Below are 13,541 nucleotides of genomic sequence, written 5' to 3' on the forward strand. Positions count from 1 at the left end.
AAATTAAGTTTCGTACACAGTACTCAAATTAAAATTTTGTCAGTGCAACAGTACGTAACATTCTTAAAACTGTATTATAAACCATATTAAAGACTTTGTTCTGCATTGTATTCAGATCTACCCCCCAAACTTGTTTTTCTTTAATCTATTAGACTGCTTTATCTTAACAAGTGCATGTGCCATACACCACATTCATTCAAATGAGGTAAATTATAGCTCTAACTTTTCTTTTTCTGTCAGTACTAAAGGCTCTGTCTTCATTTAAACAATTAGTTTCGAAAATTTTGTGCAAGCCTACCAGATGACCAACATAAATTAGGTTCTGGCCATTGCTCAGTGTTAGTAAAGCAACTTAATACTCGGAATGCATGCATCTGTACAAACTGTAACAACAGCTACAAGCCCCAACCTTTGACTGCATCTCCCTCAGCTGCCGGAGCACCTGGACCCATTTCTGCAGGACGTGCAGGATTGGGTATATCTAACTGAGTAGGTCGAGGAGGGGGTATTTGAGAACACACAGAAGAGACTACAGGATGTCCTCCCTCCTTCTCGGTCACAGACTGTGGTGTCTGATGTGTTATGAGCCTGTTGGGTCGTTCTGGTAGCAAAATACACATAAGCACAAGCATAAAATAAACAAGGTTAACTAAAGAAAATAAATTAACACATGTACAAAGTGCTATCAAAAAAATTCTGAAACTGTGGGTGCAGTGAAAGCACTATCAATAACTGTGTGCTAAAGGCAAAGAACTCTACTGCAGCTATCTCCGTTATAGCCTTTCTTGTTCATTCATGCATTTTTATTGTTCTACATACACACTGTTCATAGTTTTCGACGAGACTGTGAACATGTGATGTTACCTATCACAAATCATGCTGGATAATTGAAAATAAATGAAGTGGTGCATCTGCTTAGCTGAGAATTCAATGAGAAAGGATGTATAAAAATATTTTGTTTAGTTTTGCGTGTACTTAAGCTTTCCTTGTACACTTACTCTGTTAAAAAACTGAAAATAAAATCAAACTGCTATGTTTTTGTGAGAGCTATGCTGAGAATGGCGTGTTGACACAATTACATGCAGAAATTCAACAAAAAAGTACGTACTTAAAGAATATAATTGCAAAAGCACCAAAAGCTGCCGTTATGCATATTTATTTATCGACAACCAGCTTTGGTCAATTGACTATCTTCAAGTCAAAGGTATCATTAAATCAGGTTAAAGGAACGCTCCTTGACGTTAAATACACAATTATCTGTTGCAGCATCTGCCTTTTAATCTGATGTAATGACATTCATGATGAAAATCATTCCTTGACCAAAGCTAGTTCTCTCTCTCTCTCTCTCTCTCTCTCTCTCTCTCTCTCTCTCTCTCTCTCTCTCTCTCTCACACACACACACACACACACACACACACACACACACACACACACACACACACACGCACACACGCACACACACTTAACAGCAGCTTTTGGTGGTTTTGCAATGCCTTTAATTAAGCACATTGAAGCAGTGCAGCACTGTTTACAAAGAATTATTTAACTTCATTTTACAAGGACATGTGATACACCCAGATACGAAATTATGCCGCTCAGAATTTAACAAAATCTATTTCACAGAATCTCATGACAAATGATAAGGCAGCACTTTGTGTTTACTGAGAGACTACTGACATATCAAATAATACAGAAGAAAAATATAGCTTTTTTCTTATGTATATTATGTTGTACAATCTCTCAGAGGTACACTGGCTCAAATTTAAATAAATAACTGGAGGGTCAACCTGATCATAATGAGAATTTAGACAAATTGCTCATCTTATCAAAAATTTTCAAAATATTCTTCAATAATCAGTACAGATAATGGGTGAAAGAGAAGGAAATGTGGTATTGGCGTACCTCTCCTCAGTGTCTCATGGAAAAACAAAGACACGTAGTACTGTTTATAGTGAGCCTTCCATCACTTGAGACTGTGAATGTCAGTGCTTCCATCCCCCACTACCAACACCGCATGTATAGGTTATGTGCCAACAGCTGAGTTTTACAAATACAGTTGCAACTAACAACAGCACAAAACACAACACTATACCGCACAAACATCTATCAAAAGTAGTACGATATGCCAGTAACCATTTGACACAATTCACCAAAGACTGATATTGACACTACCTCAATATGAGCATTTATGAACACTGATCCAAACATTAAAGTGTCATTGAGTGACAAGTGAGAGAAGTAGTTTAGAACGATTTAACAGTTCAATAGCACATAAGAGTGCAGAATTTCTGGAAATATTGGTATCAAGAAAGAAAAATAAAAGAATAATGTGCAATGAATTGTAGATAGGGAAACGATTTTGTAGAAACATTGATATGACAAGTCTGTAGAAACATTTAAAGAAAGGCGAGTGGTGACAATGCAGTGAAAGCTTTTGTAATGGTGTAGGAAAAACAACTTGTTTTCCCAATGGCACTGGAAATGTTTGCATTTTTAGTGGAAAGGTTATGGTGGATGTGTGAATTTTTAAAATATATGGTCAAAATGTGCAGAACACATGGATAAAGAAACATATATACAAGCAACCAGGAAAAATAAAAAAATGAAGCAAGTCTATTTTGAGAAACCCAATAATGCTACAAGTACTCTCAACTTCTCTGAAGTAACATCTTAATACACACGGTAAATATAAACAACTAAAACAATCTTAACTTTAATCATACCTGTACCAAATGGTGTCCTCACTGCAGCCAAGTAAGAATCCTGTCTAACAGCACGATGTCGAGGTGGCTCTTCTCCAGCATCCCATTCCAAGTTTCTATCCTTGTCATTAATGTCCTTGTTCTGTTCTTGAATTCTGTCCCACAACTTCTCTCTATCCCTTTCACAACTACGGCCCCTTGCTGCCTCATCTTCCCATCTAGGTGAAGCTGTTGCCATTCGATTTCGAGCTGCAGCAGCCCATGATTCAGCTGAGTTGGACCGTGCACGTAAGCGCACAGGTGGTTCATGACTAGGTGGTTCTGTGAGGGGGGCAGAAAAAAGTACATTTTATCTCTCACAAAACAGAAGGAAAAGTTTTGTTACATAGATGAATGAATTATACAAATTTCTTGAAATGTTGTTTCGAGACAAAATATCAAATAAAAAATTGAGTTCAGACACACATACAATGTTCAGTCTAATTCTGAGAAGTTAATGGGTGTCTTATCATTGTCAGCTGCTGGTGAGTTCCCATGTACAACCAGTTGTTTCATAAGAATCAGAAATGCGGACAATGACAGAAGCAAATATGAAAAATCTAAGGTAATTTGGAAGAAAAACCATGCAAAAAATTTATGGATGCGAGAGCTTATACAAGGGAAAGACATCATTAAATTTATTAATTCTCAAAGAATAAGCTGGTCAGGATATAAGGAGAGGATGACAGATGACAGAATGCCAAAATGAATCATGAAAGGCAGGTTGTATTCCAACAGAAGGAAGGGCTGACCAAGAGCTAGATGACTGAACAACGTGTTGGTTGACATTACCAAGATGGGGATCTGAGGATGGAAGAGGAAAGCAGAGAACAGAGATGTAAGGGGAAAGGAAAGTTGATGAGGCCAAGCCCCATCAAGAGCGTGCTGCCAAAAAAGAAGAAGGAGCCGATTGTGAGGTAGCACTCCAACAAGCAGCTGAGGGAAACCTGAACCACTTCACTTCATAGATCACTATAGTGTGAAAATTTAATAGAATACACACACTAAGCAGAAGACTGGTCAGCCTTTCACTCTGATCACTACTACATACTGAAGAGTGTGATTGTGACACACACCTAATAATCCAAAATCTTGTACCTCACATACTCAGTTATCAATGTAACATGGTGTGTGTGTGTGTGTGTGTGTGTGTGTGTGTGTGTGTGTGTGTGTGTGAGAGAGAGAGAGAGAGAGAGAGAGAGAGAGAGAGAGAGAGAGAGAGAGAGAGAGAGAGAGACTGCTTTTATGTTCATGTGTTGCATCAGTTCTGAAGGAGGATCCCCATCCAAAAGCTAGCAGAGTTTTTAGTTTGTTTATGTGTGTTACAATCACTACAGCCACAATTGTAAGTTCATTTCTTTCATTACTTATATTCCAAAAAGGGCCTTCCACTAGTAAGAAGCACCCTTCTGTTTACCTGCATTATTCTAAAACATTATTTTGATGTTCAGATTGTCTGATCACAAGAAAAGGGAAGAAAAAAATCTGCACAATCATTGTACTTTAGTTGCATATACAGAACTACAAATTTCAGTGGGGAATATTTAATTCACTCATTACACAAGAACAACAATTACAGCTGTATCCCTGTTCAGCCTTTATCACACTTCACTTCAAAAGCATGTATATAGTGTAAAACAACACATATGACAATGACATCTACTTTTAACCACATCACTGAAATTAATGTGGTGTTAAGAATAACTCTTCATGTAAATAAGACATACGAATTAGTGACACACACATGAAACTGGTGACATTATAAATTATTTTCAGAATAAGGTCACTGTGAAAGAATGTAATGCTAGTGAACAAGAGAGTCTAAAATATATCCACCTTTAACTTTATACAAAATTATTTTCCATATTATCCTTAGTAAGTGAAGATTTAAATTTAACAAACGATTTTTTAAATTTAGAAATATATGAAAATCACTGTCAGTGCACTGCTATCCAGAAACAGTTTTGTTTTTACACACACACACACACACACACACACACACACACACACACAGAGAGAGAGAGAGAGAGAGAGAGAGAGAGAGAGAGAGAGAGAGAGAGAGAGTGTTTATAACCATGCATTACATGCTTACATTCTAATGCAACATGCAGCTCTTAGTGAGAATACAATTGCAAATCACAGTTACTGCATAACACTGAAAAACCTACAGTATTAGTAGAAACTGACAAGTTTTTACTGGAAACTGAGAAGAAAGTTAACTACAGGTCTAGTGGTTCATGTCACTGAGTAGAAGTCCAGAAATTCCAAGTATAATCTCAGTTTTCCTATGATTTTGGAGAAGTCTTTTGCTCTGATAATCGAAGATCTCAGAAATGATCAGTCTCCATCACAGTGTCAGTGCTTCATTAAGAGTAGTAGATATAATTAAGAAGTGTCAATTTATCTTTGTGGCAGAACTGCCCCTGAAAACTGGAGATTTAGCATCTGTCAAAGACTTGGGGTAGTAGAAGGCAATGGAAACCAATGCATTACAATTACAGCATTTATGTACGGCATATGCAGTCTTCTCAATCTGCATCTCATAAGAAATAGCTTCCTTTTCCTATGCTAAATTTTGATTATATGAGATTACTGAAGGAAAATGAGAAAGAGGGAAATTACTTCAAGCACAGGATCTAATGCGTAATTCATCAATTGCTGCAATGAAAATTTTCTGGATCTATAATAAATTTGAGAAACGGTAATGTACAAAAATCTTGGTTTTCAATTAAATCACTTTGAATAATCAATGACAGACCTATTATTCTGAGAATTCCAATCAATTCGTACTGAACTCATCCGTGCCACATTCAATGCTCATATCACTTAATGACTACTGGGAAATAGGAAAAATACCTCATGAATTTCTTAGCTTTCTTAGGTATTCAATAATAGAAAAGACAAATGGCAGATCACTCTGCCTAAGGCAATAGGTAGGGAAAAATCCATGAAAGGAAATGGAATAGTTAAAAAAATGAAAGAAAAGAAAACAGAAGACAAGGCAAGATATCAATTTCACCACCATGATTAGATAATGTTATTAGAAATATGCAATGGTCTGAAAGGCATATGCTGGTGACATCACAAATTGTGATTATAACCTAGTAACTATGAAAAGGAAGTCAAAGATAAATAGAATTAAAAAATACTATACCAGAAAGTGACACTGACAAATTGAGAAATGTACTTTGAAATTACTGAAACTGATAGCCACCAGACTGAGCAAAACACTTCCCACACTTTAACCAAAAATGAAGTTTAGTATGTTAAAAATAGAAATAATTTAGACCAGAGAATCCATTGTTGATGTATGACAGATACAGACAGAAGCACATGTACATAACTGTGGGAATAAAATAGTGGAAACAAATCTGACAAGCAGCATAAAAAAAAAATACAAATTTCAGAACTGATAAGAGAGATCTGTTGAGAAAGTAGAGAATACTGTCTTGTGGAGAAAGAAAAAGGTGACTTGGAAGAAGCAAGAGATTCAGTTTTACAATTAAACAGTCCTGGAAAATATGAAGCCAAGCATTATAGATAAAATACCTTCCAAAACAGACACAGAGTGATACTAGACCCACATTGTTAGTCAATCTTGGAATCAAAATCTATGAAAGAGGGACACACTATTATGTTGCTACCACAGGTGGCATGAACCAATAAACGTTACACCTAATATGTAAAAATCTAGGGATTGGCAGGATTCTTAAAATAAATAAATATAATGAAGGTGTCAAAAACAATTAAGACAGGTCAGTGATTTATTATCACTGCTATTTAACTTTTACACCATAGATGCAAATAAAGGAGTGAATAAAAATTCAAACATGGATTAAAGTAACTGGTGGATAACAGCAAGAGGAGGAAAGCAGTAGATTAACTACTAAGTTGAATGTACAGACCTACTTAACAGCACTTTAAACAAGGGACACAAGAAATGAATGAAAATCAGAGGTAAGAACACCAATAATCAAAACAACATAATTATTTTTTAAAACAAACACAGCCGAGACTAGTAATAAGATTTCTGTGATTAAGTTTGCCTGTTATACGCACATGGGAAGTAGAAATGGAAGAGGTACTAGTGACATAATGAGTGACAAAAAATGGATGATGGCAAATCCTTCCTCAGTACATGGAACCACAAGTCAGGTGGGCTTATCATACTTTCATCAACAGCCCACCCCCCTCCCCCCTCCCCCCTCCCACTCACAAAGTAACTATACAGCTATGTATTGCAAGCTGTTAACAGCCAGTCAAATGTTCTCTCCATGGAGCACTATTCCAAATCACCCATCGTCTAACCTACAAAGACGTCCAATTTGTTCAGCCTGTTGTGATTACATGGCAAACTAATACAAATTCATTTTTTACTAAGCATGAGAAGAGAGACCATTAACAGCAAACACAAACATTATGTATAGTGGCTGTTATATCATATTAAATTCACACAGATAAAAAAAAAAAAAAAAAAAAAAACCAGGTAGGGCATTCCAGTGGCCGCACATTAGAACACAGGTACATTTCAAAAGCTGTTTCTCATTGACATTTCTAAGACAGGACACTCTGTGTTAAATGTTAGGTGACACACTTGATACCTGGAGCAACATTAAACTGCTTGAAATCACAAGGAGGTTCACAGTGTAGCTTTGTACTGCCTACTAAAATCATACGGTTGCCTGAGACCCCCGTGTTGATTAATTCACCATCTTTCTTCTTCTTAGAGAGTTCTATGCATAGAACAAGACATCATGTAAATTGAGAATCAGATTTCATACTTAAAGCAACACAAAATGTATTCAACTATTGCCATATAATTGAACAATAATGCCATTTTACTCACTCATAATATTTAATCAGAAAAGCTGACTATTTTAAACTATTGGAATTAAGAATGGACATGAAAATATTTAAAGTGTGTCACAGATACTATATTTAAAATGAGTTGAGTGTCTACCATTGTTACCAGTGGAGAGTCAACAGTAAAAAGAATTAACATAGTAAAATTAACTTCCTTCATTGAGAGAGATGAGAATTATTTCAAGAAGACAAGTACAAGCTACTACTTAAATTTAAGATAAAAATTTTACAGACGTGGTTCACTCTTCCTTAAAACCATCTAGCAAGTAAAATATTATTCGAAAGCCTGTGTTCACAAAGGGCTTTAAACAGAAATGAGAAAATTAAATGACAAAACCCCATGAAACTAGAAATCCTCATTACACCTCCTCTGCCTTTACCATATACAGATATTTTAGTTTCTTCAGCCACTAAATTTTTGAGTTTTCTAGAAAAGAAATCAAGTTGAACAACTAAATATCCAAATTTATTAGAAGTACGGACAGGAAAACTTCATGTAAATGATAAAATTAAAGATAACACAAAATTTGTGATTTTTAGTGACCTACGGCAAAACAGACTTTGGCGTTTTCCCTATACCTGTGTAAAAATGTCTTGAGTCTAAGGGCAGCAGTTTACTAATATTGATAACTGATAATTGCTGAATGCTGCTGAATTTTGACTTTGTTTTCTCAACACTGAGAATTGTGTATAGTCTTAACAGTCTATTTCCTGAGAAAAATGATGGCCTCAGTAGCTATAAATAAGAAAGCAACCATAAACTCTCTGCTTCAAAAGATCTCTGTTCCAGCAACAGTTTCAGTAGCTGACATGAAATTTCCTGACACATTTGAATCTATCATAAAAAAGTTATACAATTTTGCGAATGTATTAGGATAAATCAATTAAGCTAGATATTTCCATAATAAGCAAGTGTAAATATGAAAACACTAAATATGGATGTCACTTTTCTTGTGCAAACACGGTGTCTGATAAACATTCAATGTAATTGAGGCCCTAGTCTAAGCAACAAATCACAAAGACACCACAAACATAATTCATGAAAAAGTAAAGATAATATTGTATTAATATTGATATAAATGTTCTAGTCTTCTGTTTTACAATCAGAAACAAATCTGCAAGAGATCACCGAATGGGCACTGTGCTGATTTATGCGTTTGTTAAACTAAAGAGCCATATTTGGCATATTACAAAAATACGTAGTTTAACTGATGCACCATATTAAAGATCTCTCCAAACAGCATTGTTTTTGTTATTATTTGTTGGACAAAAATATCGGGAAACCCAAAATTACCATATAAAACCATTACAGCTTTCCACATTAAAATTAAAGGCTTCTTCATTATTGTGGGAGAATGAATTTTTGGAGAATTTGAGTAACATGAAGGGATGAATACTTCAAGCAGAGGTGAAGAAAACACTGGTTTGCACCTTCAAATTAAGCTAATAACTCTTATGGCCACAGACCCAAATAATTAATGTCCATCATTCTAACTTTTTGTTTCAGTCATGAGGTGATAAAGAATTCAATAAGAACGTAAAGAACTTCAAAAAGAAGCCGTCAGAAACTAATACCATAACTGACAAAAAAAAAGACAAAACCTGAAGCAAATAACAAACACTGGCAAAAATTAAAACCAAAATTGGCAAAACCTTTCACCAAAACTGACCATAAAATCAAACAATTTTTTCCTGTCCCTTATTATAAACTGTGACTGAATTCAGCCTGAACAATTTTGCTGTAACAAATATACCCCACTACCAAAATTTTATCTGTTACTCCTGTCTCAATGCACTATCTTTGTGCTTTGTGAACATGCTGTTTTGTATTGATGGAGTCAGTCACCACCAAAAGTATCAACAATATTCTCAAAGCTTTGTTTTCATCTACAGTGAAAACATGCCACAAGGGTGATTAAATGAGAACTGAAGAAAATGCCATTCAGTTACCATATGGTATAGTTTACATTTTCAGGTGCCAAAAATGTCTAAATTAATAAAAAAATGTTAATGTTCTTACAATATGTGGGTATGTCAAACTGCACAGTGACTTTAATATTATTGAGTCCTACACCAAAAAAATATTGCACTCTTTCAGCTGTCAAGAGTTGGCTATAATACACCTGGAAAAAAGGAACATACTGAGCAAGACTGAATGTGGAAACAAGATACACTGAACTTCAGAATTTTGGGACGAAGAATAAGTGAAACTGAGGACAAGAAACATAATTGCCATAACAGTGTGAATACAAAGCAATCAAAAAATTAAATAAGTGAGGAAGAGAACCAGTAAATAAAATCTATTCTGATATGTCAATAAATAAAAAATTTTCCACATTTCAATTATCCACCAAGAGCCACTCTTTAATAACAAAAACAGTATGTAATTCTGTGTGTTATTTCTTAGCAATTAATTCCCAATCTGTTAACAATAACTGAATTAATATATTTTCTACAGTTATGTTGGCAGTTACAATATGTATTGTATGATGTGCATAAAACACTGTTCAAATTATAGCTCCTGCCTCAAGTCAAGAAATCAATACGAAATAAATAAAACCTTGATCAGTAAATCTGAGCCACACTTGGAAGCATAAAAGACAATTACAGAATGAAAATGAAATTATGCAATGTAACACACCACAAAATTCATCTTCTATCAATAACAGTGCAAGCAGTTGGAGCTGAATCTCACAGACATGATGTTTTAATTTATTATTTCTTTATTAATAATTTTATTTGCACCAAATTTTGTTGGCAATATCAACATATATTACTGAATGTAACTGCAACTGATAGCATTGTATGGCACACAGCTCAGGAGATATGAGTCTATGAGTATGGGTCAATGCCCAAGTGAGACCCAAGCCTGTCTCAGAATTGTAAATCTCAATTAAACAGGAAAGCACGGCAGTAAGAAGAAAAGGCAGCCTGATGAACGACTTCCAAAATCAAATACAAATCAAAGAGGGTTTGTGCGTCACACATTACAGATACTATTAGGATGAAACCTCACTTTCCAGTCAATACCATTTTACATATCTTTAAGCACTTTTTAAATGTATGTCTACAATTCAACAAGCAATTTAGTCCTCCCACCACAATATCTCCCTCATCACAAACAACAAGCAGTTAATATGATAAAATACACTGAGGCGACAAAAGTCATGGGATACTTCCTAATATGGTGGTGGACCAGCTTTTGCCTGGTATATTGCAGCAACTTGATGCAGCACAGACTCAAAAACTCGCTGGAAGCCCCTACAGAAATACTGAGCCATGCTGCCTCCACAGTCGTCCATAATTGTGAAAGGGTAGGCAGAGGAGGATTTTGTGCATGAAATGACCTCTAGAGAATGTCCCACAAATGTTCGAATATGAGTTGGGGAATCTGTGTGAACAAACCATTACCTCGAACTGTCCAGAACGTTCTTCAAACTAATCGCAAACAATTGTGGCCTGACAACATGGTGCATTGTCATCCATAAAAAATACCATCACTGTTTGGGAACAAGAAGTCCACGAACGGCTGCAAATAGACTTCCAGCAGCTGAACATAACCATTTCCAGTCAATTATCGATTCAATCAGAGTGGAAATGCATGAGCATTCCATGTAAACACAGCCCACAGCATTACGGAGCCTCTACCAGCTAGCACAGTGCCTTGTTGACAATCTGGGCCCACAGCTTCATTGTGTCTGCACCTCACTCAGATTCTACCATCAGTTCTTATCAACTGAAATCAGGGATCATCCGACCAGTCCACAGTTTTCCAGTTGTCTAGGGTCCAACTGATTTGGAGAGGTATGGCAGATGATGATGTGCTGCTAACAAAGGCACTCGCATTGGTTGTCTGCTGCCATAGCTCATTAATGCCAAATTTTACTGCATAGTCCTAACTCATTCGTTCGTCATACATCCCACACCGATTTCTGTGGTTATTTCATGTAGTGTTGCTTAGCTGTTTGGTCTGACAACTTAATGCAAAAGTCGCTGCTCTCAGTCATTAAGTGAAGGCTGTCAGCCGCTACATGTCTGTGGTGAGAGGTAATGCCTGAAATTTGGTTTTCTTAACACAATCTTAACACTGTGGATCTCAGAATACTGAATTCCCTATGGATTTCAAAAACGGAATGTCACTTGAATCTACCAATCTGCATTCAAAGTTTGTCAATTCCCATCACACAGCCATAAAAACATCAGAAACCCTTTTATCAATCACTTGAGTAAAAACGACAGCTCTGTCAATGCACTGCCCCTTTATACCTCGTGTATGTGCTACTACCGCCATCTGTACCTACACATATCACCATCCCATGACTTTTGTCTGCTCAGTATGTCCAGGAACATTTTCCTCATGAGAGGATAACAACTGGCAAAAGCATCACAAGGAGAAAATGTATGTCTCTGAAAGAAAATATTATTTTTACCATAAAGTTATCAAAATAGACAGGAATGTAAGCAACTGTAAGTTATAATAAATTTAAAGGGCCACTTCTTCTGGTCAGTATTCAAAGCACATATTAATGCCTCACATACTTTGTTTAGTAATCAATAGCACATCAAACATACCAGCACTCTCTAGTGATCTGCTCTCACGGGTGGTACGTCTCGATTCTCGAGATTCCCTGGTTATTGCAGACGAGGAAGGAGGAGAGGCTGTCGAACGTGACTCAAATTCGCGCTTTCGCACAGCCACATTCGGTACACTCTTCTTGGCAGATAGGCGAGCCAATTCACTGCGGTACAAGCTGGTGCGGTCCTCCGCCAGAAGGCCTTCTTCAAACTGCCTTGCTCGTTGGTAAACAGGTTGCAATTCAGGCTCAGGAGAGAGCCTTTGCCATTCCGCCACATTTTCCTTCTGCTGAGGTTGCACTTGTTGCATACGTTCACAGGACCTCTCACGCCTAGGTGCATCCTCTGTGGGTCTTGAAATGGATCTAAGGACACAGTGAGAGTGGGACAATAATTAACCAATGTTCTTCACTGAATAATATGACACTGTAGATTTCTACTTATTCACTCTGGAGTGACTTCTTAAACTTATAGTAATGGTTTATATAAAAGACATAAAATACAAATAGTTAATGATGAAGGTAAAATTAAATTTAGAAAGAGAAAAATTTGCTCCATGTAATAACACACTATTTTTTCATATGTTATGCATTTGAACATTTTCATTAGTAAATAGTGTTAACCTGTGGTTGTGCACTCCATTTTAAGTTTTATTTGTTGTATATGTGCTTCTACAGGAGTATCACTTATTAAATGACTTCATTTATCATGCTAAACATGAAATAGAGATGTGTCTACTAACGAGAGCACCTATCACTGTTAGTGCCAATCAGAAGGAAATGAGAGGTAAATCTATGAATTGCTGTAATTTGGTTTGCAAATTTGTAGAAGAATATAGCCAGTCTCGCTTCTCTTAAAAGTTGAATTGTTCGATTTTGTACATAGTAGGGGTGAAACTGCCATCAAATCATAGGATGGTTTGAGCACCAATGTTTTTAATAGGCATGGTCTTATTTGACGTGGTATGCCCTTGCATTCCTCCTGTGTTTCAAATCACTAACCAGCAAGGTGTGGGGATGGGGAGAGGGGTGCCTCAGTCAAATTTGCACTCCAAAGCACAGTGCAACTAAGCATCTTTTCACACACACAGATCACCATATGAGAAGGAAGACATGAGATATAGTGTGGGATGGATATAGATGGAGAGGGAAATAATCAGTTTTCAACACCAGCTACAAGTTGTACTGTTTATGATCAACCTGCTTTGAGAAGCCATATAGGGCTTTGGCAGTAGCAGAGTGTATGGACTGCTGACTGCAGCAACTGAAGAGCACAGGCATTGCCGACTCGGCCATTGTACCTTGTGAAGACAACATCTAGGCACTCATCATTCTGCCAACATTTTAAAGGATGACAGAAATG

General features: G+C 36.4%; 1 protein-coding gene across 4 annotated transcripts in view; it reads right to left on the minus strand.

The window, feature by feature from the left end:
• Window positions 1-13,541, minus strand: part of LOC126356040 (uncharacterized) — a 979,035-nt gene that overhangs the window by 104,569 nt on the left and 860,925 nt on the right. For 3 of the 4 annotated variants that reach the window (XM_050006716.1, XM_050006718.1, XM_050006717.1), the window contains 4 exons: window positions 12,177-12,544; window positions 7,343-7,474; window positions 2,724-3,023; window positions 410-601 (listed from right to left, as the gene is read on the minus strand). In XM_050006716.1, coding sequence (XP_049862673.1) covers window positions 410-601; window positions 2,724-3,023; window positions 7,343-7,474; window positions 12,177-12,544 — 992 coding nt within the window. The remainder of the gene's footprint in view (window positions 1-409; window positions 602-2,723; window positions 3,024-7,342; window positions 7,475-12,176; window positions 12,545-13,541) is intronic. The other variant, XM_050006720.1, reaches the window with a different exon arrangement.

This window comes from Schistocerca gregaria, chromosome 3 (genome assembly GCF_023897955.1).
Source record: "Schistocerca gregaria isolate iqSchGreg1 chromosome 3, iqSchGreg1.2, whole genome shotgun sequence".
In the NCBI taxonomy this organism is placed as follows: domain Eukaryota; kingdom Metazoa; phylum Arthropoda; class Insecta; order Orthoptera; family Acrididae; genus Schistocerca; species Schistocerca gregaria.